Below are 27,786 nucleotides of genomic sequence, written 5' to 3'. Positions count from 1 at the left end.
TTAAATAACACACTCTTAAACAATGAGTGGGTCAAAGAAGAAATTACTAGAGAAATCAGTAGCTATCTAGAGATAAATGAAAATGAGAATACAGCATATCAGAACTTATGGGATGTGGCAAAGCCTGTGCTGAGAGGGAAATTTATTGCCCTAAATGCCTAAATGAAAAGAGAAGAAAGAGAAAAAATTGAGGACTTAATTGTCACCTGGAGGAACTTGACATAGAACAGCAAACTAACCACAAAGCAAATAGAAAAAGAGAAATAACAAAGATTAAAGCAGAGTTAAATGAATGGGAGAACAAAAGAACAATAGAATCAAATAAAAATTAAAGTTTAGTAAAATAAAAAAACATTTTTTTCTTGAAGAAAATAAAATCAATGGGCCATTAGCAAGGCTGACAAAGAAAAAAAGAGAGGATGAAAGTAAACAAAATCAGAAATGAGAGGGAGGTCATTACCATAGACCCTGAAGAAATAAAAAAAAAAAATCATAAGAGGATACTATGAACAACCTATGCCAACAAACTGGACAACTATAGATAAAATGGGCAAATTCCTGGAAACACACAAAACAAGCTACACTGATTCAAAAAGAAATAGAAAATCTCAACAAACCAATCACAAGTAAAAAGATTCAAACAACAAAAATATTCCTACAAAGAAAAGCCCAGGGTCAGATGGCTTCACAGGGGAATTATACCAAACATTACAAAAAGAACTAACACCAATTCTGTTCAAATTTTTCCAGAAAATACAGGAAAAATGAACACTACCTAACTAATTTTATGAAGCTAACATCACTTTAAAACTGAAACCGGGTAAAGATGCCATAAGAAAGGAAAACTACAGACCAATTTCCCTAATGAACACAGATGCAAAAATTCTCAACAAATATTAGCAAATTGAATCAACAGCACTGTAAAAGAATTATACACCATGACCAAGTGGGGTTTATACTAGGAATGCTAGGATGGTTCAACATAAGAAAATCAGTTAATGTAATATAGCACATTAACAAATCGAAAGGGAAAAATCATATCATCATCTTGATTGATGATGAAAAAGCATTTGACAAAATTCAACATCCTTTTCTGATAAAAACACTTCAAAAAGTAGGACTCAAAGGTAACTTCTTCAACATGATAAAGGCATATATGAAAAAGCAGAGCATCGTACTCAATCGAGAGAGGCTAGAAGATTTCCCACTAAGATCGGGAACAAGACAAGGATGCCCTCTGTCACCACTATTATTCAACATTGTACTAGAAGTTCTATATAGAGAAATCAGGTAGGACAAAGAAATAAAAGGCATCCAAACAGAAAGGATGGGTAAAACTTTCATTATTTGAAGATGACATGATACTATTCTTGGAAATCCTGAGAAATCTACAACAAAATTACTTGAGCTAATTAACAAATTTAGCAAGGTGGCAGGTTATAAAATTAACGTGCAAAAATCAATAATGTTTCTATACAGAAGCAATGACCTAACTGAGGACTCAATTAAGGAAAAGAATCCATTGAAAATAGCACTTAAAAGAATCAAGTATCTAGGAATGAACTTAAGTAGGGATGTAAAGGATTTGTACATAGAGAACTATGTACAAATATACAATGAACAATGAAATAATATTGTTCAAAGAAATCAAAGATCTAAATAGGTGGAAAGACATTCCATGCTCATGGATAGGAAGGTTAAATGTAGTTAAGATATCAATTCTACCCAAATCTATGGCTTCAATGCAGTACCAATCAAAATTCCGACAACCTACTTTGAAGACTTGGAAATGCTAGTTACTAGATTCATCTGCAAGGGAAAAGGATCCCAAAAGCGGAAGGATTAACACTCCCTGATTTTAAAACCTACTATAAAGCCACAGAGGTCAAAACAGCATGGTACTAGCATAAAGATAGAAGTATTGATGGAATCAAATCAAGAGTGCAGAAATAGACCACCGAATAATATAGTCAACTGATCTTTGACAAGGCCCCCACATCCACTGAACTGGGACAAAATAGTCTCTTCAATAAATGTGTATGGGAGAAGTGGCTATTAATAGTTTTTCAGAAGAATGAAAGAAGATCCTTACCTCACACTCTATACAAAAATTAACTCAAACTGGATCAAACACCTAAATATAAGAACCAGTAATCATAAAGCTCCTAGAAGAAACTGTAAGGAAACATCTTCAAAACCTAGTAATAGCTTCCTAAATTTTACACCTAAAGCACAAGCAACAAAAGAAATAATAGATAAATGGTAATTCCTCAAAATCAAATGTTTTTGTGGCTCAAAAAACTTTGCCAAAAGGTGAAGAGGCAGCCAACTCAATAGGAGAAAATATTTGGAAATCAAACATTGGATAAAGGTTTGATATTCTGTATATATAAATAAATCATACAACAACAACAACAAAAGTACAAGCAACCCAAATATGAAGTGGGCTAAAGATATGAATAGACATTTTTCTGAAAAGCAAATACAGATGGCTAAAAAGCACATGAAGGGAGGCTCAATGTCACTGGCTAAAAGGGAAATGCAGATCAAGACTATAATGAGATATCACCTCACATCTATAAGAACGGCTGCTATTAAACAAACAGGAAACTACAAATGTTGGAGAGGATGTAGAGAATTGGACACTTGTGCACTGCTGGTGGGAATATAATGGAAGACTGTCTGGTAGTTCCTCAGAAAACAAAATATTGAGTTGCCCTATGACCCAACAATACCACTAGTTGATATATACCCAGAAGAGCTGAAAGCAGTGACACAGAGATTTGCACAATGATGTTCATAGCAGCACTATTCACAATCACCAAAAGATGGAAACAATACAAGTGCCCATCAACAAACGAGTGGATTAACAAAATGTGGTACATATACATATATATATATGTATATATACATGTATATGTATATATATGTATATTATATAATATATGTATATGTATATTATATAATATATATGTATATTATATATATATGTATATATACATATACATATATACATATAATAAACATGTATATTATATAACTAGTGGTATATATGATACATATATATATATATATGATGGAATATTATGCAGCAATAAGACGAAATGATGTGCTGAACCACATGACAAGACGGATGAGCCCTGAGGACATAACGAGAGTGAAATAAGCCAGACACAAAAGGATAGATACTGTATGATTCCACTTTTATGACCATGGTAAAGGTAAAATCAAAGGCTTATAGTATAGAACATAGGGGACCTAGAGATACACAGAAGCTAGAGACGGGTGAACAGTTAGGCAATGAGGTTGAACTTAATGGTAAGTGAGTAGATAGAAGTGAAGGCAGCTCACTAGTGGGTCTATAAGTCATATTATCATATTGAAGTGAACATGATGGAAAGGGGTTGTATAAACTCATGTGTCCCACCAATTAACACTACAAATACAAATAAGTTCTTGCATGACTACTTCAAAGGTATGAACCATATACAAAGAGTGTATAATTTCAGGGTATAAGGGAGGAAAATGTTTTTGCATGCTATGGGCTATGTTTAATAGGAAAACATCAACAGTACCACAGCAAAACCAAGGGTACATAACTGGGGGAGGGGCAGGAGTTAGGAGGAGTTTGAGTTTTCAATTTGGTGAGGGTGCATTTATTGGCCATCTTTCTCCCGGAACAATGAAGTTATCTAAAATTGAGTATGTTGATGGCTGTTGATTTTGGACATTATACATGAGGCCCAGAAGTTGGAGGTGGCTGAAAGATGCACTGACTGAGAAGCAGATTGGTGAACGATGGTGTATACATATGACTGAACATTGTGCTGCTACAAAAAGGAACGAAGTCGTAAGGCATGCAACGATATGAATGAACCTAAGGGACATATGGTGAGGCAAAATAAACCAGAAACAAAAGAGCAAATATTGTAAGATCTCATCTAGAAAATACTTATAAGAAAGCTGGGGTTTAGACTGTAAGTACTTATAGCAGTCACATCTAGTTCCGAGTGGTAATTATTAGTTTTGGATTTTGAAAGGCTGTTTTATATATGTAGAACCTGATATTTAGAAATAAAATTGAAGCTGAGGGGAGGTGCAACAGTGGCTCAGTGGCGGAATTCTCACCTGCCATGCCAGAGACCCGGGTTCGAGTCCCAGTGCTTGCCCATGCAAAGAAAAAAACAGTGAGTTTAAAACACAGAAAGCCCAGAATAAGAATGAGAGCGTTTAATTTTTTATAGCTTAATGTAATGCTGGATACATTCCAGAGTATATTAAGCAGATAATCAAAAAGTATTGGCAGGGTGCACAGGTGGTTCAGTGGTAGAATGTTCACCTTTCATGCTGGAGACCCGGGTTTGACTTCCAGACCATGCACCCACTCCCACCTCCCGCCCCCAAAAAGTATTGACAAAGTCCTTTGAGGAATGGAAGAAAAATATGGAGCTATTAAACTTTACCACCAGGGAAACTCTGGATATTGTGTCAAACATTAGGGACACTCAAATCAATAGACCAAGTCCTTGATCTTGAGGTTTGTTCTTGTGAAGCGTATGTATGTAGCAGAGAAGCTTAGCCTACCCGTAGGTATACCTGAAAGTCACCTCTGGAGGACCTCTTTTGTTGCTCAGATGTGGCCTCTCTCGCTCTAAGCCCAACTCTGCAAGTGAAACCATTGCCCTCCCCTCTATGTGGGACATGACATCCAGGGATAAAAGTCTCCCTGGCAACATGGGATATAACTCCCAGAGATGAGCCTGGCACTGGCACTGTGAGACCAACAATGCCATTCTGACCAAAAGGAGGAAAAGAATTGTAACAGTGGCTGAGAGAGTTCAAATAGAGTTGAGAGGCTATTCTGGAGGCTACTCTTATGTAAGCTTCAGCTAGACATTGTTACCTACATGGTTTGTCAATCCCCAACCAAACCAACCCTGCCAACCCTAAAGAGCACCTAGAGCCTTATCTGAAATTCTACAAAGGTTCCATGCACTGTGATTACTTTCTAGAAACCTACAATCTTCAGATGGGTCCCTAGGCCAAATAACTCCTGAAATACAGACAGCCAGCCTCTCCAGAACATCAACTAGTTCCATTCCCCTATCCCATGTTATTGACAGCCCTTTCTGACATGAAAAAGTTAGAATGGGCATAGCCCAAATAACCCTAAAGACTGGGAGAAAGATCAAAGGAGATGGTAGAGTTACACAAAGAACATAAGGCTTAAAAAATGAGTATGATTGTGGAATCATTATATTGATATTTCTTTTAATCTCCAGTGTCTTGGAGGAGCCAGAAGGAAAATCTAGCTAAAATTGTGGAATGGCAACCTGTATTAGTCAGAGAAACAGAACCAACAGGAGATATCTATAAATATGAAATTTATAAAGGTGTCTCACATAACCATGGGAATGGAAGAGTCCAAAATCCACAGGGCAGGCTGTGAAGCTGGCAGCTCTGATGAAGGGTTTGGATGAACTCCACAGGAGGGGCTCATTGGCTGAAGAAGCTGTGAAAAAGTCTCTCTTTTTCCTTAAAAGCCTTCAACTGATCGGACTATTTCATTGGTGGGAAATAATCACACCTTAGTTGATCACAGATGTGATCATCCATAGATGCAATCAACTGACTGAAGATTTAATACACAGCCTCCTGGTTTATCAACCAGCCATGAAATATCCTTGCAGCAACAGTCAGGCCAGTGCTTGCCTGACCAGACAATTGGGCACCATCACCTGGCCAAGTTGACGCTGGAACCTAACATCACAGTCCACCCCTTTGTCAACTTGGCAGCTGTACACATCACCTTGAACCACGCTTAATTTTTAAATAGAACATATTAACAGATATATGTTTTACCTAACAATACTTGACTGTCATGTGTACAACCAGAAACACACTACATCTTTCCAGAATAGGTGCAAGTCCTTAGGTAACATTCACTGTTAAACTACATATCCTATGACTTCAATACTATAACATGAACAATGCAACTTATGTCATATGATAAGAGGAAAATAAGGTATTTGCTTATGTACTAATGCAAACATACTCATAACAAAACAGGGAGGAAATATTCAGACAATCACAGTCCTCATTTCTGTAACTGATCACGTGGTCATAGTTCATATTTATCACTACCTTCTACTACCCATTCCATGTTCCTTTTACCCTCAGAAGCACTTCAGAAGGCCATGGTTCTCTGCCAGGTGGGGTAACCAAAACCTTCATTCCTGAAGTTTCTGGGCCATTGGTAGTCCTGGCTGGAATGAGTTGTTGCAGTTTTCCATTGACTTTAATCACAGGGCATGGTAGAAATAAAAGATGCCCTAGGGCATCTCCTGTATTCCAGGAAAACTCTTCTTTACCTACATTGTGTAGTTGCAGTCCTATTTCCCCTTGATAGTCAAGATCAATCACCCCAAACAGAACAGTAATTCCCTTTTGCACCTGCTGGTTGAGTGGCATGAGAAGCCCAAAGTGGCAAGGTAGCAGTCCATTACAGATCTATCTAGCAAAGGCTGAGCAGATTCCAAGGAACTCATCTCCCCATTGCCCTCATTATCAAGCCATATATCCCCATCCCATGTTTCAGGATCTCAATTATTTCCAATCAAAGCCTTACTTTAATAGCAGATACCCCACAAATTCAAGATTTTAGTTTATGTTATAAATCTTCTAATTGCACAGTAAGGCTTTGTGTTTGATTTTCAGAGATCTCAATTCTGCAACCACAAAAAGTAATATTTTCTTTCAGGGCAAACATGGAAACTTTTACATCATTCATATGGTGCTTAAGCTGCAAATTTAAAGCCTTCAGCTCATCCCTTTTTCTCATCACTATATCCAGCATATCTAACAACAAGCAGCCAATATACCACCTCTTAATTCCACAAAACTCCTGTAAAGGTGTCAAAAACACTCTCACCCAGAGCCTTGCCTTGTATAAGTATACAATTAGCAGAATCTAATGGTGATATTTTGAGTATCTCTCACCAATTTACCCCATGGAATCTCAGTGAAATCTTGATTATTGGAAACAGAGTCATTAGTGCCTCTGAGTCTAATCAGAGGAGTAAACCAATTGTAAAATCCCATTTTTAAGATTCTGTTTCTCAAGAACTACCCCTGGTACCTAGCTGTGCTAGTAAGGGTTTTCTAGAGAAACAGAACCAACAGGAGAGATCTGTAAATATGAGATTTATATAGGTGTCTCATTCAACCATGGGAATGGAAGAGTCCAAAATCCATTTTGGCTGCGAAGCTGGCAGCTCTGATGAAGGGTCTGGATGAACTCCACAGGAGAGGCTCATTGGCTGAAGAAGCAGTGAAAAAGTCACTCTTTCTTCCTTAAAAGCCTTCCACTGATTGGATTATTTCATTGGTAGGAGATAGCCTTAGTTGATCACAGATGTAATCAGCCACAAATGCAATCAATTGACTGATAATTTAATACACCAGCCTTCTGGTTTTTCAACCAGCTATGAAATATCCTTGCAGCAACAGTCTGGCCATTGCTTACCTGACCAGACAACTGGGCATCATCACTTGGCCAAGTTGACACCAGAACCTAACCATCACATAACCCATACCAAACTCTGAAATCTGTCCTACAACTAATTGTTGCAGTATGCTTTGAAATTTATTGCTTTTTTGTATATGTTATTTTTCACAATTATATATATATATATATATATATTTATAAATACCAAGTTGTAAAATACAGTTGCTAGAAAATACTATGACTTGGAAGATAAATGAGAACAAGAATCTTCATCTTTTGTAACACTGACAACTATGAGCCCAAAATAAAATTTTGGGAGAATTGTTTTTAAATGGTAAGAGAAGCTCATGGCACTTTTCTTTTTTCTATTATTTTTGTATGCTGTATATGGCGGGGTCACATTTAACTCTTTTTCCATCTGAGTATCCCCTTATTGCAGCACCATTTGCTGAATTTTTCTTTTTTTTCTTTTGGTTTTTTGTTTGTTTGTTTGCTTGTTTTGTTTGTTTTTGGGAAGTGCATTGGCTGGAAATCGAATCCAGATCTCCTGCATGGCAGGTGACAATTCTACTACTGAACTACCCTTGAACCCCCCTCATGGCACTTCTGTTGTCCCCTCCACCACACCCTTTCCATTGCAGTATGGAGTCAGCCTGTGCTTCCATTGTTGAGTCCTTGGCTCTGTTCGGAGCCATCAGAGTAAGTCCTACATCCATACTGGGGTGCCTGTGCCTCAGTGCCAATCTATAAGGTGGTAGCCTGAAACACTGAACTACAAACCTTCTCTCTTTATCAACCTTCCAGAATGTGCCCTGCAAGGAGAAGCAACTTGCAGATAGCTAAAGCAGTATATCTTAGTTTGCTAGCTGCTGAGATGTGATATACCAGAAACAGTGATTTTTAAAAAGGGATATTTATTAAGTTGCAAGCTTACAGTTCCAAGGCTGTGAAAATGTCCAAATTAAGGCAAGGCTATGAAAATTTCCAAATTAAGGCGTCAACAAGAGGTTACCTTGAAGTTCAGGTGTCTCTCTCTGCTGGAAGAGCACATGATGAAGTTTGCTAGTTTTCTCTCCCAGCTTCTTGTTTCATGAAGCTTCCCCAGGGGTGTTTTCCTTCTTCATCTCCAAAGCTGCATAGGCTCTAAAGCTTTTTTCCAAAATGTTTCCCTCTTAAAGTGCTCAAGTAAGCAACCCCACATTCAATGGGTGGTGACATATCTCCATGGAAACTATCTAATCAAAAGTTACCACCCGGGTGGGCCACGGTGGCTCAGCAGGTAAGAGCCTTGCCTGCCATGCCCGAGAACCCGGGTTCGATTCCCGGTGCCTGCCCATGTTAAAAAAAAAAAAAATGAAGTTAATGTGATTAAAAAAAAAAAAGTTACCACCCACAATTGGGTGAGTCACATCTCCACAGGAGCAATCAAAAAGTTCCTACCTAGCAATATTGAATGAGGATTAAGGGCATGGCTTTTGGGGGTCCACTACAGATTCAAACTGGCACACAGTATAAGAAATAATTAAGTCAAAGTAGCCAGGAACAAGGGGTGCATAGGTGGTTTTGTGGTAGAATGCTCGCCTTTCATGCAAGAGACCCGGGTTCGATTCCCAGATCATGCACCCAAAAAAAAAATAATAAACCTCGCCTGGAACAATGATTACCTGCTTTAAGACATACAATACAGCACTGAGGAGGTGGGGGAAATCTATTTCATAACAATTAAAGGGGGTACTCAAATTCCTGTAAATAGGGAATTTCCTAAGGCCACAAGCTAGCACAAGCACAGGACAAGGCGCAGGCTCACTTTCAACCTGGCTGATCTTGCTAGGAGAACTGAACACCAGAGAGCATCAGCCAACACAGAGCCAATGTGCAAACTGTGAAAACTGTTTTTTGCATTCATTTGTTTTTATCACCTCCTCATACTAAAGGAAATTTATAACATATCACCAGCTGATACAAACTTAAGGAAAAGACAGTTCAAGGACTAAATCCCAGAGTTATCTCTTTAAAATATTAAACAATACAATATTCCCCCCAAAATTATAAGGCAGACAAAGAAAAAAAGAAATGATGGCTCATACAAAGGAACAAGAAAAAATCCAGAAACTACAAATGAAGAAGGACAGACTTTGGAAAACCAGAGAAAAACTTAAAATATGTATATATCTTAGATATGCTCAAGGTGATAAAAGAAAACTTTATAAAAAGATAAAAGAAAGAACTAAAAGATATCAAGAAAATGGTAAATGAACAAAACAAGAATCTCAATAAAGAGATAAAAATTTTAAATTCTTTACAGATTTTTTTTTCTTTTTTTCTTTTTGAAGGTGTATGGTCTGGGAATCGAACCCGGGCCTCCCACATAGAAGGTGAGCATTCTACCACTGAACCAGCTGTGCACCCTCCCTACAGTTTTTTTGTTTGTTTGTTTGTTTGTTTCACATGGGCAGGCATTGGGAAACGAACCTGGGTCGCCGGCATGGCATGCGAGAACTGTACCTGCTGAGCCACCATGGCCTGCACTCCCTACAGGTTTTAACAGCAGATTGAAGCTGGCTAAAGAAATGTTCAGTGAACTCAAAAACATGGTAATTGAAATGATTCAGGCATAGGAGCAGAAAGAAAAAAGAATTTAAAAAGTGAACAGAGCCTAAAGACCTGTGGGTCACCATCAAGTGTGCCAATATATGTATTATGAGAGTCCTAGAAGGAGAAGAAAGACAGAAAGCAGCAGAAGGAATAGTCAAAGAATGATGGCAGAAAACTTCCAAAACCTAGAGAAAACACTAATACTAAAATACACATCCAAGAGGCCCAAATCCCAAACAGGATAAACTTGAGGAAAATAACAATCAAACACATAGTAGTGAAACTGTTGCATACTATGTACATGAAGAGAAATCTTAAAGCTGCAAGAGAAAAACAACAAATTACCAACAAGGTTATCCCAGTAAGAATAAGACCCAATTTCTCTTTAAAAGCCATAGAGACAAGAAGACAGTGGTACAAATATTTAAAATAATAAAAGAAAACAATTGTCAATCAAGAATTCTATATCCAGCAAGACTTTCTTTCAAAAATGAGGGGGAGACTAAGACCTTTTCAGATAAAAGCTGAGGAGTTGGTCACACTAGATCAGCCCTACAAGAAATGCTAAAGGGAATTCTTCAGACTGAAAGGAAAGGACACAAGACAATATAACAAAATGGGATAAATAAAGACCTCTGGTAAAAGTTACCACATGGATAATTATAAATGCAGTGCATTGTAAAACATTTTTTAGTATGTAACTCCACTTTTTACTTCTTACAGGTTATATTATGCAAATCGCAAAAGGTAATGATAAAATGCAAACGCATAAAGGTAAGGACAAATCTATGGTTTGGGACATACCATATAGAAAGACATAATCTGTAACAAATATGAAAAATGGTGGGAGTGTGGTGGGGTTGAGGAACAATAATTTGTATGCTACTGAAGATAAATTGTATCAAATCAAATATGATTGCTATAGATTTAGGAAGTTAAATTTAATCCCATTATTATCACAAAAGAAATACATAAAAAATATATTCAGAAAGAAATGAGAAGGGCCTCAAGTTGGTAAAATAAAAAAACAAATACTTATGAAAGTAAGCATTAATGGAAGAACTGAGGGTCAAAAAAGGTATAAAACTTACAAAGCAAAAATATCAAAATGGCAAAAGAAAGTATAGTATTATCAGTAGTTACTTAAAATGTAAATGTATTAATCTCTCCAGTCAAAAGGCAGAAAATGGCAGAATGTATTAAAAAGCATGACCCAATTATATACCACTTTTAAGAGACTCACCTTAAATTCAAAGACATAAGTAGCTTGAAAGTGAAAGGATAGAAAAAGATATATCATGCATGCAATAAACAAAAGAGCTGGGGTAGCTATACTAATATCAGATAAAGTTGACATTGTCAAAAGCTGTTATGAGAGACAAAGAAGGTCACTATATACTGATTGTGCTGGTTTAAAAGGATGTATGGGGAAAAAAAAGCATGTTTTCATCAAAATCCCATTTCATAAAGGTAGAATAATCCCTGTTCAATACTGTATGTTTGAAACTGTAAACAGATCATCTCCCTGGATGATGTGATTTAATCAAAAGTGATGGTTAAACTGGACTAGGTAATGACATGTCTCCACCCATTTGGGTGGGTCTTGATAAGTTTCTGGAGTCCTATAAAAGAGGAAACATTTTGGAGAATGGGAGATTCAGAGAGAGCAGAGCAGAACGACATAGCCACAAGAAGCAGAGTTCATCAGCCAGCAACCTCTGGAGATGAAGAAGGAACATGCCTCCCGGGGAGCTTCATGAAACAGAAAGTCAGGAGAAGAAGCTAGCAGATGATGCTGTGTTCGCCATGTGCCCTTCCAGATGAGAGAGGAACCCTGACCGTGATAACCATATGCCTTTCCAGATGAGAGAGAAACTCTAACTGTGTTTGCCATGTGCCTTCTCACTTGAGAGAAAAACCCTGAACTTCATCGGCCTTCTTGAACCAAGGTATCTTTCCCTGGATGCCTTTGATTGGACATTTCTATAGACTTGTTTTAATAAGGACATTTTCTCAGCCTTAAAACTGTAAACTAGTAACTTATTAAATTTCCCTATTTAAAAACCATTCTGCTTTCTTGATGAAGTTCTTTGATGCACAAAAGTGTTTAATTTTGAGGAGCTCCCATTTCTTTCTTTCTTTCTTCAGTGCTCTTGCTTTAGGTTTAAGGTCCATAAAAGAGCCTCCAGTTGTAAGTTTCATAAGATATCTCCCTACATTTTCCTCTACCTGTTTTATGGTCTTAGACCTAATGTTTAGATATTTGATCCATTTTGAGTTAACTTTTGTATAGGGTGTGAGATACGGGTCCTCTTTCATTCTTTTGCATATGGATATCCAGTTCTCTAGGCACCATTTATTGAAGAGACTGTTCTGCCCCAGATGAGTTGGCTTGACTGCCTTATCAAGGATCAAATGTCCATAGATGAAAGGGTCTATATCTGAGCACGCTATTTGATTCCATTGGTCGATATGCCAATACTTCATCAAGAAAGTAGAAAGACAGCCTACACAATGGGAGACAATATTTGGAAATGACATATCAGATAAAGGTCTAGTATCCAGAATTTATAAAGAGATTGTTCAACTCAACAACAAAAAGATAGCCAACCCAATTACAAAATGGGGAAAAGACTTGAACAGACACCTCTCAGAAGAGGAAATACAAATGGCCAAAAGGCACATGAAGAGATGCTCAATGTCCCTGGCCATTAGAGAAATGCAAATCAAAACCACAATGAGATATCATCTCACACCCACCAGAATGGCCATTATCAACAAAACAGAAAATGATGGGCGGGCCGCGGTGGCTCAGCGGGCAAAGTGCTTGCCTGCTATGCCGGAGGACCTCGGTTCGATTCCCGGCCCCAGCCCATGTAACAAAAACGGAGAAACAGAATACAATAAAACAAGAAAATGTTTAAAAATGTTTCCCTTTCTTCCTTCCTTCCTTCCTTCTATCCTTCCTTCCTTCTCTCTGTCTTTCCTTTAAAAAAAAAAAAAAAAAAAAAAAAAAACAGAAAATGACAAGTGCTGGAGAGGATGCGGAGAAAGAGGCACACTTATCCACTGTTGGTGGGAATGTCAAATGGTGCAACCACTGTGGAAGGCAGTTTGGCGGTTCCTCAAAAAGCTGAATAGAGAATTGCCATACAACCCAGCAATACCATTGCTAGGTATCTACTCAAAGGACTTAAGGGCAAAGACACAAACAGACATTTGCACACCAATGTTTATAGCAGCGTTATTTACAATTGCAAAGAGATGGAAACAGCGAAAATGTCCATCAACAGACGAGTGGCTAAACAAACTGTGGTATATACATACGATGGAATATTATGCAGCTTTAAGACAGAATAAACTTATGAAGCATGTAATAACATGGATGGACCTAGAGAACATTATGCTGAGTGAGTCTAGCCAAAAACTAAAGGACAAATACTGTATGGTCCCACTGATGTGAACCGACATTCGAGAATAAACTTGGAATATGTCATTGGTAACAGAGACCAGCAGGAGTTAGAAACAGGGTAAGATAATGGGTAATTGGAGCTGAAGGGATACAGACTGTGCAACAGGACTAGATACAAAAACTCAAAAATGGACAGCACAATACTACCTAATTGTAATGTAATTTTGTTAAAACACTGAATGAAGCTGCATCTGAGCTATAGTTTTTTTTGTTTTGTTTGTTTTTTGTTTGTTTGTTTGGGTTTTTTGTTTTTTTCCTTTATATATATATTTTTTATTTTTTTATTTTTTATTTTTTATTATTATTATTATTTTTATTTTTCTCTATATTATCATTCTATATCTTTTCCTGTTGTTTTGCTAGTTCTTTTCCTAAATCGATGCAAATGTACTAAGAAATGATGATCATACATCTATGTGATGATATTAAGAATTACTGATTACATATGTAGAATGGAATGATTTCTAAATGTTGTGTTAATTTTTTTATTTTTTAATTAATAAAATAAATAAATAAATAATAGGGGGAACAAATGTTAAAAATAAATTTAATTTGAAGTGCTAGTGGTAAATGAAAGCGAGGGGTAAGGGGTATGGCATGTATAATTTTTTTTCTGTTATCGTTTTATTTCTTTTTCTGTTGTCTTTTTTATTTTTTTCTAAATCGATGCAAATGTTCTAGAAATGATGAATATGCAACTATGTGATGATATTAAGAATTACTGATTGTATATGTAGAATGGAATGATATCTTAATGTTTTGTTTGTTAATTTTTTTAATTAATAAAAAAATTAAAAAAAAACATTCCGCTTCTGGTATATTGCATTCTGGCAGCTAGCAAACTAGAACACTGACTAAGGGGTCTCTTCAATAAAAAGACGTAACAGTTATAAATATATATATATATATGCATAATGACAAAGTCCAAAAATATATGAAGCCAGTGTTGACACATTTGAAGGGAGAGACAGTTCTACATTAATGTAGGAGACTTTAATATACCACTTTCAACAATGAATAGAACATCTAGACAAATGACAATTAGGAAATAGAACATTTGAATGATATTCTAAGCTAACTAGACCTAACATATATAGAACACTTCACTCAAGAATAGCAGAGTACAGATTCTTCTCTAGTGCACATGGATCATTCTCCGAGATAAACTGTATATTAGGCAACAAAGCAAGTCTCAATAAATTAAAAAATAATGAAATCTTTCAACACATATTCTCTGATGATAATGGAATGAAGCTAGAAATCAATAACAGAGGGAGAATCAGAAAATTCACATATATGTGGAAATTAAACATTTTACTCTTAAATAACTGATGGATCAAAGAAGAAATCACAAAGGAAATTGAGAAATAAGTTCAAGAGAATGAAAATGAAAACACAACATTGTGTCACAAATGAGATGCAGAAAAAGTGTTGAGAGGAAAATTCAGAGCTCCAAATGCTTACATTAAAAAAAGAGAAAGATCTCAAAGGAGAGACCTAACCTCACTACCTGAGGATATGGAAAAAAAGAGCAAACTAAACCAAAAGCAAGTAGAAGGAAGGAAATAACAAAGAGTAGAGCAGAGATAAATATACTAGAGAATAAAAAAAAAAAAACAGAGAAAGTCAACAAAACCAAAAATTAGTTCTTTGAAAAAGATCAATGAAATCAACAAACCTTTAGCTAGAATGATGCTTCAGTTTATTAAAGCTGATGAAATGCAATATACTAGAAATGGGATGGCTTTTCCAAATGGGGGTTTATTAACTTACAATTTACAGATCTTAAACTTTGAAAATGTTCCAACTCAAGGCATCAACAGGATGATACCTGGACCCTAAAGACAGGCTTCTGGCGTCCAGACAGACACCTCTGCCACATAGGAAGGCACTAGGCCAGCTTCTGCTGGTCTTTCTCTCCCAGGTTTTATTGATTTCAGCTTTTGGCTTTGGGGGCTTTCTCTATTTTCTGTGGGTCCTCTCGGCTTCTCTGGGGCTTTCTCCTGTGAGTTTCTCTTAATTTCATCTCTCAGTTTCTTTGGGGCATCTCTGAGCACTTGAGTTTTTCTGTGTGTCCTTTATCCTCTTATAAAGGACTCCAGTAATGGGATCAAGACCCACCCTGAATGGGGCGGGTCACATCTCAACTGAAACAACCTAATCAAAAGGTCCCACTCACAATACGTCTGCATCAACAGGAATGGATTAAAAAATCATGGTCTTTTCTATGGTACATAACAGCTTCGGACCATCACAAATGAAAAAGAAAAAGAGAGAAGACCTAAAATCACAAATGAAGAGGGGGTCATTACCACTGACTGCATATTAATAAAAGGACTATAAGAGGATACGATGAGTATCTTCATGCCATCAGATTAGAAAACCTAGATGAAATAGATGAATTCTTAGAAACACACAAACTACCTGCATTGACTCAAGAAATAAAACAATGGTGAAAGACTGAAAGACTCTAAGATCTGGAACAAGACAAGGATGCTCACTATCACCACTGCCACTCAGTATTGTACTGGGTCTTTTAGCCAGAGAAACTTGACAAGATAAAGAAATAAAAAGCATATAAATTGGAAATGAAGAGGTAAAATTTTTCATATTTGCAGATGACATGATCCTATATATAAAAACTCCTGAAAAATCCACAACAAAGTTACTAGAACCAATAAATGAATTCAGAAAAGTGGTAGAGTACAAGAACAATATGCAAAAATCTGACATTAGTCATGACCAATTTCAAGAGAAAATCAAGAAAATAATTCCATTTACAATAGCAATTAAAAGAATCAAGTAACTAGGAATAAATCTAACCAAGAATGTAAAGGACTTGTTCACAGAAATCTACAAAACATTGCTAAAATAATCAAAGACCTAAAAAAAATGGAAAGACATTCCAGGTTCATGGGTTGGTTTGCTAAATATTGTTAGATGTTAATTCTACCCAAAGATACTTAAAAATTCAATGCAATCCCAGGCAAAATTCCAATAGCCTTCTTTGCAGAAATAGAAAAGCCAATTAACATATTTATATGGATGGATAATGGGACCCAAATAGTCAAAAACATCTTGAAAGAGAATGACATTGGCGGTCTCACACCTCATAGCCATGGTAATCAAAACAGCATGACACTGGGACAATAGCATATGTATAGACCAATGGAATCAAACTAAGAGTTCAAAATTTATGAACTTTATTCACAGTTATGGCCTTGATTTTGGACAAGGATGCCACATCCACTCAATTGGGAAAGAATATTCTCTTCAATAAGTGGTGCTAGAAAAACTGGATGTTCAAATGCAAAAGAAAGAAAGTGGACTCCTTCCTCACACCATATACAAAATCAACTCAAAATGGATTAAAGACCTAAATATAAGAAACAGAGCTATAACATTTCTAGAAGAAGGGACGCATGGTTCCATGGGAGAATGCTCACCTGCCATGCAGGAGATCTGAACTCAATTCCCGGCCCCTGCACTCCCTCCGACAAAACAAAAACAAAACAAATGTTCTAGAAGAAAACACAGAGAAGCACATTCAGGATCATATGTTATGCAATGGTTTCTTGGACTTTATACCCAAAGCATAAGAGGAGAATTTATTGCCCTAAATGCCTATATCAAAAAAGAAGAAAGCAAAAATCAAGGAAATATCTGTTCACTTGGAAGAAATAGAGAAAGAACAGCAAACTAACCCCAAAGCAAGCAAAAGAAGAGAAATAACAAAGATTAGAGCAGAAATCAATGAAATTGAGAATATGAAAATAATCGAGAAAATCAACAAAACCAGAAGTTGGTTCTATGAGAAAATAAGATTGATGGACCCTTAGCAAGGTTAAAAAAAAGAAGGGAGAGGATGCAAATGAATAAACTCAGAAATAGAAGAGGAGACATAACCACTGACTCCACAGAAATAAAGGAGGCAATGAGAGGATACTATGAACAACTTTATTCTAATAAACTAGACAATGTAGATGAAATGGACAACTTCCTAGAAAGGCATGAACAACCAACATTGACTTGAGAAGAAATAGACGACCTCAACAAACCAATCACAAGAAAAGAAATTGAATCAGTCATTAAGAAGCTCCTCAAAAAGAAATGAAATGTTTGATTGCAGGGACTGACATAAGCTTTAAGTTAACATTTTTCATAACCATTGCTTCTGTCTCATTTTGGGACAGAAATCCTAGATGGAGCTGGGACTCAGAATCAAAGGATTGAGAAAACCTTCTCGACTGAAAGAAGGAAGAGAGAAATGAGACCAAATAAAGTATCAGTGGCTGAGAGATTTCAAACAACGTTGAGGTCATCCTGGAGATTATTCTTATGCATTATATAGATATCCCCTTTATAGTTTAAGGTGTACTAGAGAGGCTAAAGGGAAGTGCCTGAAACTGTAGAGCTTTGTTCCAGTAGCCATGTTTCTCTAAGATGATTATATAATGATATAGCTTTCACGAAGTGACTGTGTGACTATGAAAACCTTGTTCTGATGCTCCTTTTATCTATGGTATGGACAGATGAGTAAAGAATATGGATTAAAAATAAATAAATAATAGGGGAACAAATGTTACAATAAACAGGGAAGAGGGAAATATTAATGGTCAATGAGAGGGAGGGGTAAGGGCTATGGTATGTATGAGTTTTTTCTTTTTCTGGAGTGATGTAAATGTTCTGAGAAATAATCATGGTGATGAATATACAACCATGTGATGATGTTGGGAGCCATTGCTTGCACACCAAGTATTAAATGTCCATACGTTAAGAATGTTTGTGTTTCTATGTTGATTGGTTTTATTAATTAAAAAAAAAGAATAAGCAAATTCATAGAGACAGAAATGAGTATAAGTTACCAGGGGATGGGATGGGAGTAGGGAATAGGGAGTTACTGTTTAAATCATGGATTTTCTGTTTGGGTTGATGAAAAAGTTTTAATAATGGATGGTGTTCATGGTAGCACAACATTGGGTTGTAATTAACAGCACTGAATTATATATTTGAATGTGGTTAAATTGGAAATGTTAAGTTGCATATTATGTTACTTAAATAAAAATTTTTTAAATTAAAAAAAAAAAAGCCATAGGACTGCCCAACACGAACAGTGAACCCTATGGTAAACCTTGGATTGTAGTTAATAGTACAATTATAAAAATGTTTTCTCATCAATTGTAACAAGTGTACCACACTAATTCAAGGTATTAAAAACAGGATGGTGTATAGGAATTCTATTTTATGTATAATTTTTCTGTAAACCTACAACTTCTCTAATTAAAAAAAAAAAAAAAAGAAGAATACCTGGTAGGAGGATTCAGTCATTGGGATCTCTTGGAAGTACGTTCCAGGATGGTGATCCTCTCTAGTGGGTATTTTGGGCTCACGCACCTTGGACAATGCGGTTTGTAAGCTGGCCCCTTGGATGGGTGCATTGGTGGGTTTAATGGGCATCCTTGCAGGTACCAGTTCAACATCATCCTTGGTAGGCACCATTAATTTGATTTCTTTCTTGGCAAGCACTGGTTTTTGGCTGTCTCTCTTCTCAGGGGTTACAACAAAATGGCGAGAGCTTGGGTATTTCTTTATTTTGTTGGTTTTATGTGGGTAGAGGGCTGCTTGTGTCCAAGGACTTTCCACGATTCGGGTGGGATGCTGTAGGGGTAAATTCTCAGCTTCTTGATTCTCACTTTTGCTCTGTTGGCGGCCTGTATGCTGAATATCTGTATGATAGAAAACACAAACAGATTCCTCAAATGCCACTTCTCCAACCTCTGCTTGCCAGGTGGCAAAATACTAGTCATTTCTTTAATACCGGCCCATCATTTACCCTCTCATGTCCCCCCCCCTTTTTTTTGACATCTCTTTTAGTATCCAGTATTTTATTTTACTTTTTTACATTTTTTAAATTATTTTTTTAATTTTTAAAAAAATTATTACAACAAACAAATGCAAACGTTCTTATCTTATGATCATCCATTCTACATATACAATCAGTAATTCACAATATCATCACATAGTTGCATATTCATCATCATGATCATTTCTTAGAACATTTGTATCAATTCAGAAAAAGAAAAAGACAACAGAAAAAAATTCATACATACCATACCCCTTAACCCTCCCTTTCATTGATCACTAGCATTTCAATTAAATTTATTTTAATATTTGTTCCCCCTATTATTTATTTTTATTCCATATGTTTTACTCATCTGTTGATAAGGTAGATAAAAGGAGCATCAGACACAAGGTTTTGACAATCACACAGTCACATTGTGAAAGGTATATCATTATACAATGATCTTCAAAAAACATGGCTACTGGGACACAGCTCTACATTTTCAGGCACTTCCGTCCAGCCTCTCCACCACATGTTGACTAACAAGGTGATATCTATTTAATGAATAAGAATAACCTCCAAGATAACCTCTCAACTCTGTTTGGAATCTCTCAACCATTGACACTTTATTTTGTCTCATTTCGCTCTTCCCCCTTTTGGTCGAGAAGGTTTTCTCAATCCCTTGATGCTGAGTCTCAGCTCATTCTAGGATTTCTGTCCCACATTGCCAGGAAGGTCTACGCCCCTGGGAGTCATGTCCCATGTAGACATGGGGAGGGCAGTGAGTTTGTTTCTTGTGTTGGCTGGAGAGAGAGGCCACATCTGAGCAACGAAAGAGGTTCTCTTGGGGGTGACTCTTAGGTCTAATTTTCAATAGGCTTGACCTATCCTTTGGTGGGTTAAGTTTCATATGAACAAACCCTAAGATTGGGGGCTCAGCCTATTGCTTTGGTTGTCCTCACTGCTTGTGAGAATATCAAGAATTCAACTTGGGGAAGTTGAATTTTACCCCTTTCTCATCATTCCCCAAAGGGGACTTTGCAAATACTTTTTAATTCACTGTTCAAATCACTCTGGGATTTATCAGGGCATCACTCTGGACAAACCAACAAAATCTCATACCCTACTCAAGGTTCCATGTACTTATGGTGTTCAATTAAGCTGTCTACATAAGTTATATTAGGAACTGCACTAGTCAAAATATAAATTTTGTACCAAATAAACATTTTTTGCTTTAGTCTCACACATAAGGTAAAATTTTAAGATATTGATTACCATCTATTTTCAGCACCCTGCAGTAATGACATTCCTTTGTTCTTCCTCATGCAAAAACATTTTTTAAATTTGTACATTTAGTCGCTATCATTATACACTCTAGGCTTTCCTAGATTATACCATCTCAGTTTTTATCATCTATCTTTCTTTCTGATTTCATTTGTGCTCCCAGCCCTCCTCCCTCTATCATTCTCACATTCAGCTACATTCAGTGTTTTAACACAATTGTATACTACAATTACAATACTAACTACAGTTAGGTAGTATTGTGCTATCCATTTCTGAGTTTTTACAATCAGTCCTGTTGCACAATCTGTATCCCTTCAACTCCAATTACCCAATATCTTATACTATTTCTATCTCCTAATGGTCTCTGTTACCCATGAAGTTCTCCAAGCTTATTCACTAATGTCAGTTCATATCAGTGAGACCATACAGTATTTGTCCTTTTGTTTCTGGCTAATCTCACTCAGCATAATGTCCTTAAGGTCCATCCATGTTGTTACATACTTCATAACTTTATTCTGTCTTACAGCTGCATAATATTCCATCATATGTATACACCACAATTTGTTTAGCCACTTGTCTGTTGATGGACATTTTGGCTGTTTCCATCTCTTTACAATTGTAAATAATGCTGCTATAAACATTGGTGTGCAAATGTCCATCTGTGTTATTGCCCTCATGTCCTCTGAGTAGATACCTAACAATGGTATTGCCGGGTCATAGGGCAATTCTATAGCTTCCTGAGGAACTGCCAAACTGCCTTCCACAGCGGTTGTACCATTTGACATTCCCACCAATAATGGATAAGTGTGCCTCTTTCTCCATATCCTCTCCAGCACTTGCCGTTTTCTGTTTTATTGATAATGGCCATTCTGGTAGATGTGAGATGTAATCTCATTGTGGTTTTCATTTGCATTTCCCTAATAGTCAGAGAAGTTGAGCATCTTTTCATGTACCTTTTGGCCATTTGTATTTCATCTTCTGAGAAGTGTCTGTTCAAGTCTTTTGCCCATTTTGTAATTGGGTTGGCTGTCTTTTTGTTGTTGAGTTGAATAATCTCTTTATGTATTCTGGATACTAGACCTTTATCTGATATATCATGTCCAAATATTGTCTCCCATTGTGTAGGCTGTCTCCTTACTTTCTTGACGAAGTTCTTTGATGCACAAAAGTGCTTAATTTTGAGGAGTTCCCATTTAGTTATTTCTTTTTTCAATGCTTGTTTTTTGGGTGTCAGGAATAGGAAACTACTTCCTATTATAAGATTTATAAGATATTTCCCTACATTTTCTTCTAACAGTTTTATGGTCTTAGATCTAATTTTTAGGTCTTTGATCCATTTTGAGTTAATTTTTGTATAGGGTGTGAGATATGGATCCTCTTTCATTCTTTTGCATATGAATATTCAGTTCTCTAGGCACCATTTATTGAAGAGACTGTTCTGTCCCAGGTGAGTTGGCTTGACTGCCTTATCAAAGATATCCTCTCATGTTCTTTATTCCAAGCCCCCACACCTGTCCCAAGATTTTGTGCATACTTTTTTATGGTTCCCTGCCTGGGTCTGAGAAGTCCATTGTGTGAAGTTCTAGCCCATCATGGAATCTCTGACTGCAGGGACTGATATAAACTTAAAGTTAACATTTTTCATAACCATTGCTTCCAAATCAGTTTATTTAGAAAAACAAAAACTTCCTCAGTTAAATGTGAGCCTTCTGAGGGCAGAGATTTTGCCTTGATTTATACTAACTATATAGTGCTCAGAAGACTTTCCTACACATGATAAGTGTTCAATAAATAGTCTTTGCCTGGCTAATGGAAAAAAATTTTATGCTAAAGATGACTACAAGTTATGGAGCTAGAGAGTTGAGGCCAATTCTCCTAATGAAGGCAAATTAAAAACTGAGTAATATTAAAAAACGAGAAACATCTTAAAATTATTTAAGAGTTGATAATTAAATATTGTAAATGAATGTGAGAATCCAAAGGAGTAAGCCCAGGACTCCAAGTTATTTTTGCCCTGAGTATAATTTCAATCTCAAAGAAAAAACTACACAGACGACCTGTATTTTTGTCAGTTTCATTGGAGTAGGATATTTTTATTGAACATTGTGATAGTTAGGTTCAGGTGTCAACTTGGCTAGGTGATGGTGACCAGTTGTTCTGTTGCTGTAGGCTTAAATCATCAGTACATGAATTTCATCTATGGCAGATTATATCTGTGATCAGCTAAGAGGAGTGCCTTATGCAATGAGTGACATTTAATTTAATCAGATGGAGGCTTAAAAGGAGAACATCAGAAGAGAAAGTGCTCAGAGCTGACAAAGACCCAGACATTTGGAGATGCAGAGAGGAAACACCACAGTGAAAGCCATTTGAGACAAGAAGTCAGGAGATAAGGGTAGCAGATGTCACTGTGTGCCTCCCCATGTGACAGAGGAACCCAGATGAAAGCTAACAGCCTTTCCTCTGAAGAACTGTAAATCAGTAATTAAATAAATCCCCTTTGTAAAAGCCAATCTATTTCTGGCTATCCTTGCTTTAAAGTGGCAGAGTTTGGCAAAATTGAGTTCTGGTGGTGGATGGAAGGGAGAATTTGAATGTAACAAAATGGGGTGTTAGAGGATATTTCCAAACTAAATGTGAAAAATGCAGCCTGGTTTTTCTCCTTGCAGCTTATAGTAAATGTGACAGGAAAGGGATAAGCTGAGAACTGAACTTTTGGGTACAAAGAAACTAGAAACTGATAGCCTGGAAAATTCTGGCCCTCCAGAAAGTAAGACCCCAGAGAACAGTGCCAAACATGGAACCAGTAAGTCATTACAGGACAAGCCAGGATTGTAGATGGAGTTTACCCAGAAAGGATTTGTGGAAAGCCCTATTGTCTGATGGCTTTGATCCCTGTATGCTGCATGTCAGGTTAACACATTTTTTGCACGACTTGTATAAATGTAGCCACTACCATTGGGGCTAAGGGGGATGGAGAAAGGACAGATTGGGGGAGGAACGACCTCAGATGCAGAATCATGGAAGCTAAGGTCTAATGCCATGAAACCTTGGACCAGGAGAGTGGATCCAGCCATGCATGTGAATTTGCCTTGGAGGCAGAGGGTGGGCCTTACAACTTGATATTCAGGAAGAGTTCTGATGCTCCAGGCCCTGGAGAAGGTGGAGCATATTCCTTAGGGATTGGAGGGAGCCCCACTGCCCCAAGGATGAATGACTCTCAGACTTTGAAATATAATGGAGTTTGCCCTGCAGGTTTTCAGAATTGTTTAGGTCCCATGACCTGTTTTCCTTTCAGTTTTTCCCCCATGGCAATGGGATCATTTCTCCTATGACAAATGATCATTTATCCTGGCAGTTGGATTGTTCATCCTTCTTTGTGTACTGGAAGAAGATAACTTACTCTAAGTTCGTTGGTCCACAGCCAGAGAAGAATTTTTCTTTATAAGCAATTATATAATTTATGAATCAGAAGTTTTATTTCTTCCTTTCCATTTTTACATCTGTTACTTCTTTTTCATACTTTATTATACTGTTTAGAATCTCCAGTAAAATGCTGAATAGAATGATAAGAGCTTTATCCTTGCCTTATTCCTGAAATTTGGGGGGAAATATTTCACCATTGAGTATGATATTGGCTATAGGCCAAGGAAGTCCTATTCTGTTCCTAGTTTGCAGAGAACTTTAATCACAATTGGGTGTTGAATTTTGTCAAATATGTATTTTTCCTTTATTTTGCTAATATGGAGAATCATATTAATTTTCAAATGATAGACCCATCTTGCACTACTGGGACAAGCCCCACTTCCTCATGATGTATTTTTCTTTTTACATATAATGGATTTAATTTGTTAATATGTTGTTAAGGATTTTTTTGTCTAGGTTCATAAGTGATATTGACCTGTAAACTTAGTTTATTGAAACGTTCTTTTCAGGGTGGCCTTCTCAATGTTGTGCTACCCTCACCACCATCCATTAACAAAACATTTTCATCATTACAAATAAGAATCCTGTACATTTTAAGCCTTAACTTCCCATTCCTTATCCCCACACCACCCTCTGGTAACCTTTATTCTAGATTCAGACTCTATGAGCTTGCTTATTCTAATTAATTCACATCAGTCAGTTCACATAATAATTGTCCTTTTATGTCTGGCTTATTTCAATCAACATGATGTCTTCAAGGTTCATCCATGTTTGTCACATGTATCAGAACTATATCCTTTCTGATTTTATTTTTGTGTGTGTCTAGTTGTTCTTTCAAGTACTGAGAGGTGAATGTTAAAATCTCCAACTATGATTATAGATTTTCTATTTCTCTTTAATTTTTTCAGTTTTTATGTTGTGTGTTTTGGAGCTCTGTTATTAGGTGCACATACAGTAGTAATTATTATGTCTTCCTGTTACATGTATCTTTTCACCATTATAAAATGACCCATGTCTTGACATCTATTTTTTGTTGATATAAATTCCCAATCTGAGTCATTCCCAGATTTTGTATGCTTGTTGTTTGAATGGCATAACTTAAAAAAAATCATTTTGCTTTTTATCTATTTTTGTCTTTGTGTTTTAAGTGTTTCTTTGTAGAAAGTATATAGCTAGGTCTTGCTTTTCTAGTCAATCTAAAAATCTCTGCCTTTTGTGTTTTGTCCATTTATATTTAATGTAATTATTAATATCATTAGATTTATGACATCTGTTTTTCAACTTGTTTCCTGTTTGTTTTTTCTGTTTTTTTCTTTCTTTGTTTGTCTTGCTCTTTTTTCATGCCTCCTTTGGGATAAGCTGAATATATTTTTAAATATTCCATTTCAATTCTTCTATTGTTTCTATTTTTAGCATTTGTACACTAATATTTTATTGACATTAAATTATCTGTTAACTTTTTAAAATTAGAACAGGTTTACAGAAAAATCAGAACAGAGTCCCACACAATTCTTCCCCACTATTAACACTTTGCATCAGTGTGGAACATTTGTTACAAATAAAAAATATTACCATAATTATACTATTAACTATAGTCCATAGTTTACACTCTTGTGTTGTAGAGTGTAAACTTTTAAAATTCTGTAATATACAAACTAAAATTTCCCCATTTAACTACAGACAAACATATAATTCAGTACTGTTAATTATGTTCAGAATATTGTGCAACTGTCACCATTGTTCATAATCAAAATTTTTCCATCACTCTAAACAGAAACTCCATACCAATTAGACATTAACTACCCATTCCCCACCCCCATTCTAGCCCCTGATAGCCTGTATTCTAGTTTCTGATTTTGTGGATTTTCTTATTCTAATGATTTTATATCAGTGTGATCATGCAATATTTGTCCTTTTGTGCCTGGCTTCTAATTTTTAACATGATGTCTTCAAGGTTCATGTATGTTGTTGCATTTATCAGAACTTCCTTCCTTTATATGGCTGAATAATATTCCATTGTATGTATATATCACATATTATTTATCCATTCACCAGATGATGGATACTTGGATTTCTTCCATCTTTTGGCAACTGTGAATAATGCTGTCAGAAACATCAGTTTGCAAATATCTGTTCAGGTCCCTGCTTTCAATTCTTTTGGGTATATATGTAGAGGTGATATTGCCAGGCTATAATCTTACTTGTAACTTTATTTAACTTTCTGAGGAACCATCAAACTGTTTTCCACAGCAGCTACACCATTTTACTTTCTCATCAACAATGAATGATTGTTCCTATTTCTCCACATCCTCTCCAACATTTGTAATTTCCCATTTTAAAAAAATAGTAGTCATTCTAATGGGTGTGAAATGGCATTTCCTTGAGATTTTATTTACATTTCCATAATGGCTGATAATGTTGAGTATCATTTCTTGTGTTTTTTGGCCATTTGTGTATCTTCTTTGGAGAAAGTCTATTCAAGTCTTTTGTCTATTTTTAAATTAGTTATTTGTCTTTTGGTTGGTGGGTTTTAGTTCTTCATATATTCTGGATATTAAACCCTATCACATATATTGTTGCCAAATACTTTCTTCCCTTCTATATTTTGTGTTTTCCTTTCTTGATAAAGTCCTTTGAGGCACAAATGTTTTTAATTGTAATGAAGTCTTATTTATCTATTTTTTCTTTTATTGCTTGTGCCTTTGTGGTAAAGTTTATCAAACCACTGCCTACTACAAGGTTCTGTGTTAAACATCCTAAAGAAGATGCTTTCCTATGTTTCTAGACTTTTTTTGCATGGGCAGGCACTGGGAATCGAACCTGGGTCTCTGGCATGGCAGGCAAGAATTCTGCCACTAAACCACCATCGCACCAGTTTTCCAGACTTTAAAAAAATAATTTTGGTTTTTATATTTAGGGCCTTGATACATTTTGAGTTAATTTTTGTATATGGTGTTATGTAAGGGTCCACCTTAATTCTTTTGCATATGGCTATCCAATTTTCTTCGCACTATTTGTTGAAAAGACTATTTTCCCATTGAGTGGATTTGGCTCCCTCATAAAAAATTAATTGGCTATAGATGTGAGGGTTTATTTCCAAACTCTCATTCCATTCCATCAGTCTATATATCTGTACTTGTGTCTCTATTGGCTTTTTACATATATATTTTATCATGAATTTTAACTCAAGGTTAAGTGTAAAACTCTCACATGTCAAAGGGTAGGAAATACAGAGAGAAATTTTACCAATGACACGTTTGGTTAGTATAACATTTATGCTCATCTCCTTCAATTAGGGAAGTAAAGGGTGACCTAATTAGCAGGGGTGAGCATAAAGGAGGAGGAAGGTGATAGGGACACAACCTGATAAGGAACCATCAGTCTCTGGCTGCCTCAGCTGCCACTAATTCCTAGCCAATGTGTCAGAAATCTCTGCTAACAAATTTTTCTTCCTCTGGTCTGTACAAGAAAATTTGTTTTGCCTCATTTTTTCCATGCTGTGGTCTCCAAAAAACCTCATGTGGCATTCTCATGGGAATGATCTGCCTAACACTCAGGGAGATATGGCAGGTTTGATTTTTATGATAAATTTCTTACTGGACAACTGGCAATTACTGCAGTCAGGAATTGTAGCATAGAACCTTATCAATGCTTCCACTG

At 36.3% G+C, this 27,786-nt stretch overlaps 1 protein-coding gene across 8 annotated transcripts in view; it reads right to left on the bottom strand.

Moving 5' to 3' along the window:
* GDPD4 (glycerophosphodiester phosphodiesterase domain containing 4) overlaps positions 1 to 27,786 on the bottom strand; it is a 220,157-nt gene that overhangs the window by 10,735 nt on the left and 181,636 nt on the right. For all 8 annotated transcript variants that reach the window (XM_077113504.1, XM_077113505.1, XM_077113510.1 and 5 more), the window contains one exon: positions 18,882 to 19,300. In XM_077113504.1, the coding sequence (XP_076969619.1) occupies positions 18,882 to 19,300 (419 nt within the window). The remainder of the gene's footprint in view (positions 1 to 18,881; positions 19,301 to 27,786) is intronic.

The sequence above is a fragment of the Tamandua tetradactyla genome, chromosome 8 (genome assembly GCF_023851605.1).
Source record: "Tamandua tetradactyla isolate mTamTet1 chromosome 8, mTamTet1.pri, whole genome shotgun sequence".
In the NCBI taxonomy this organism is placed as follows: Eukaryota; Metazoa; Chordata; class Mammalia; order Pilosa; family Myrmecophagidae; genus Tamandua; species Tamandua tetradactyla.
Note: the sequence above shows the minus strand (reverse complement) of the source record. Positions and strands in the feature narration are given on the sequence as shown.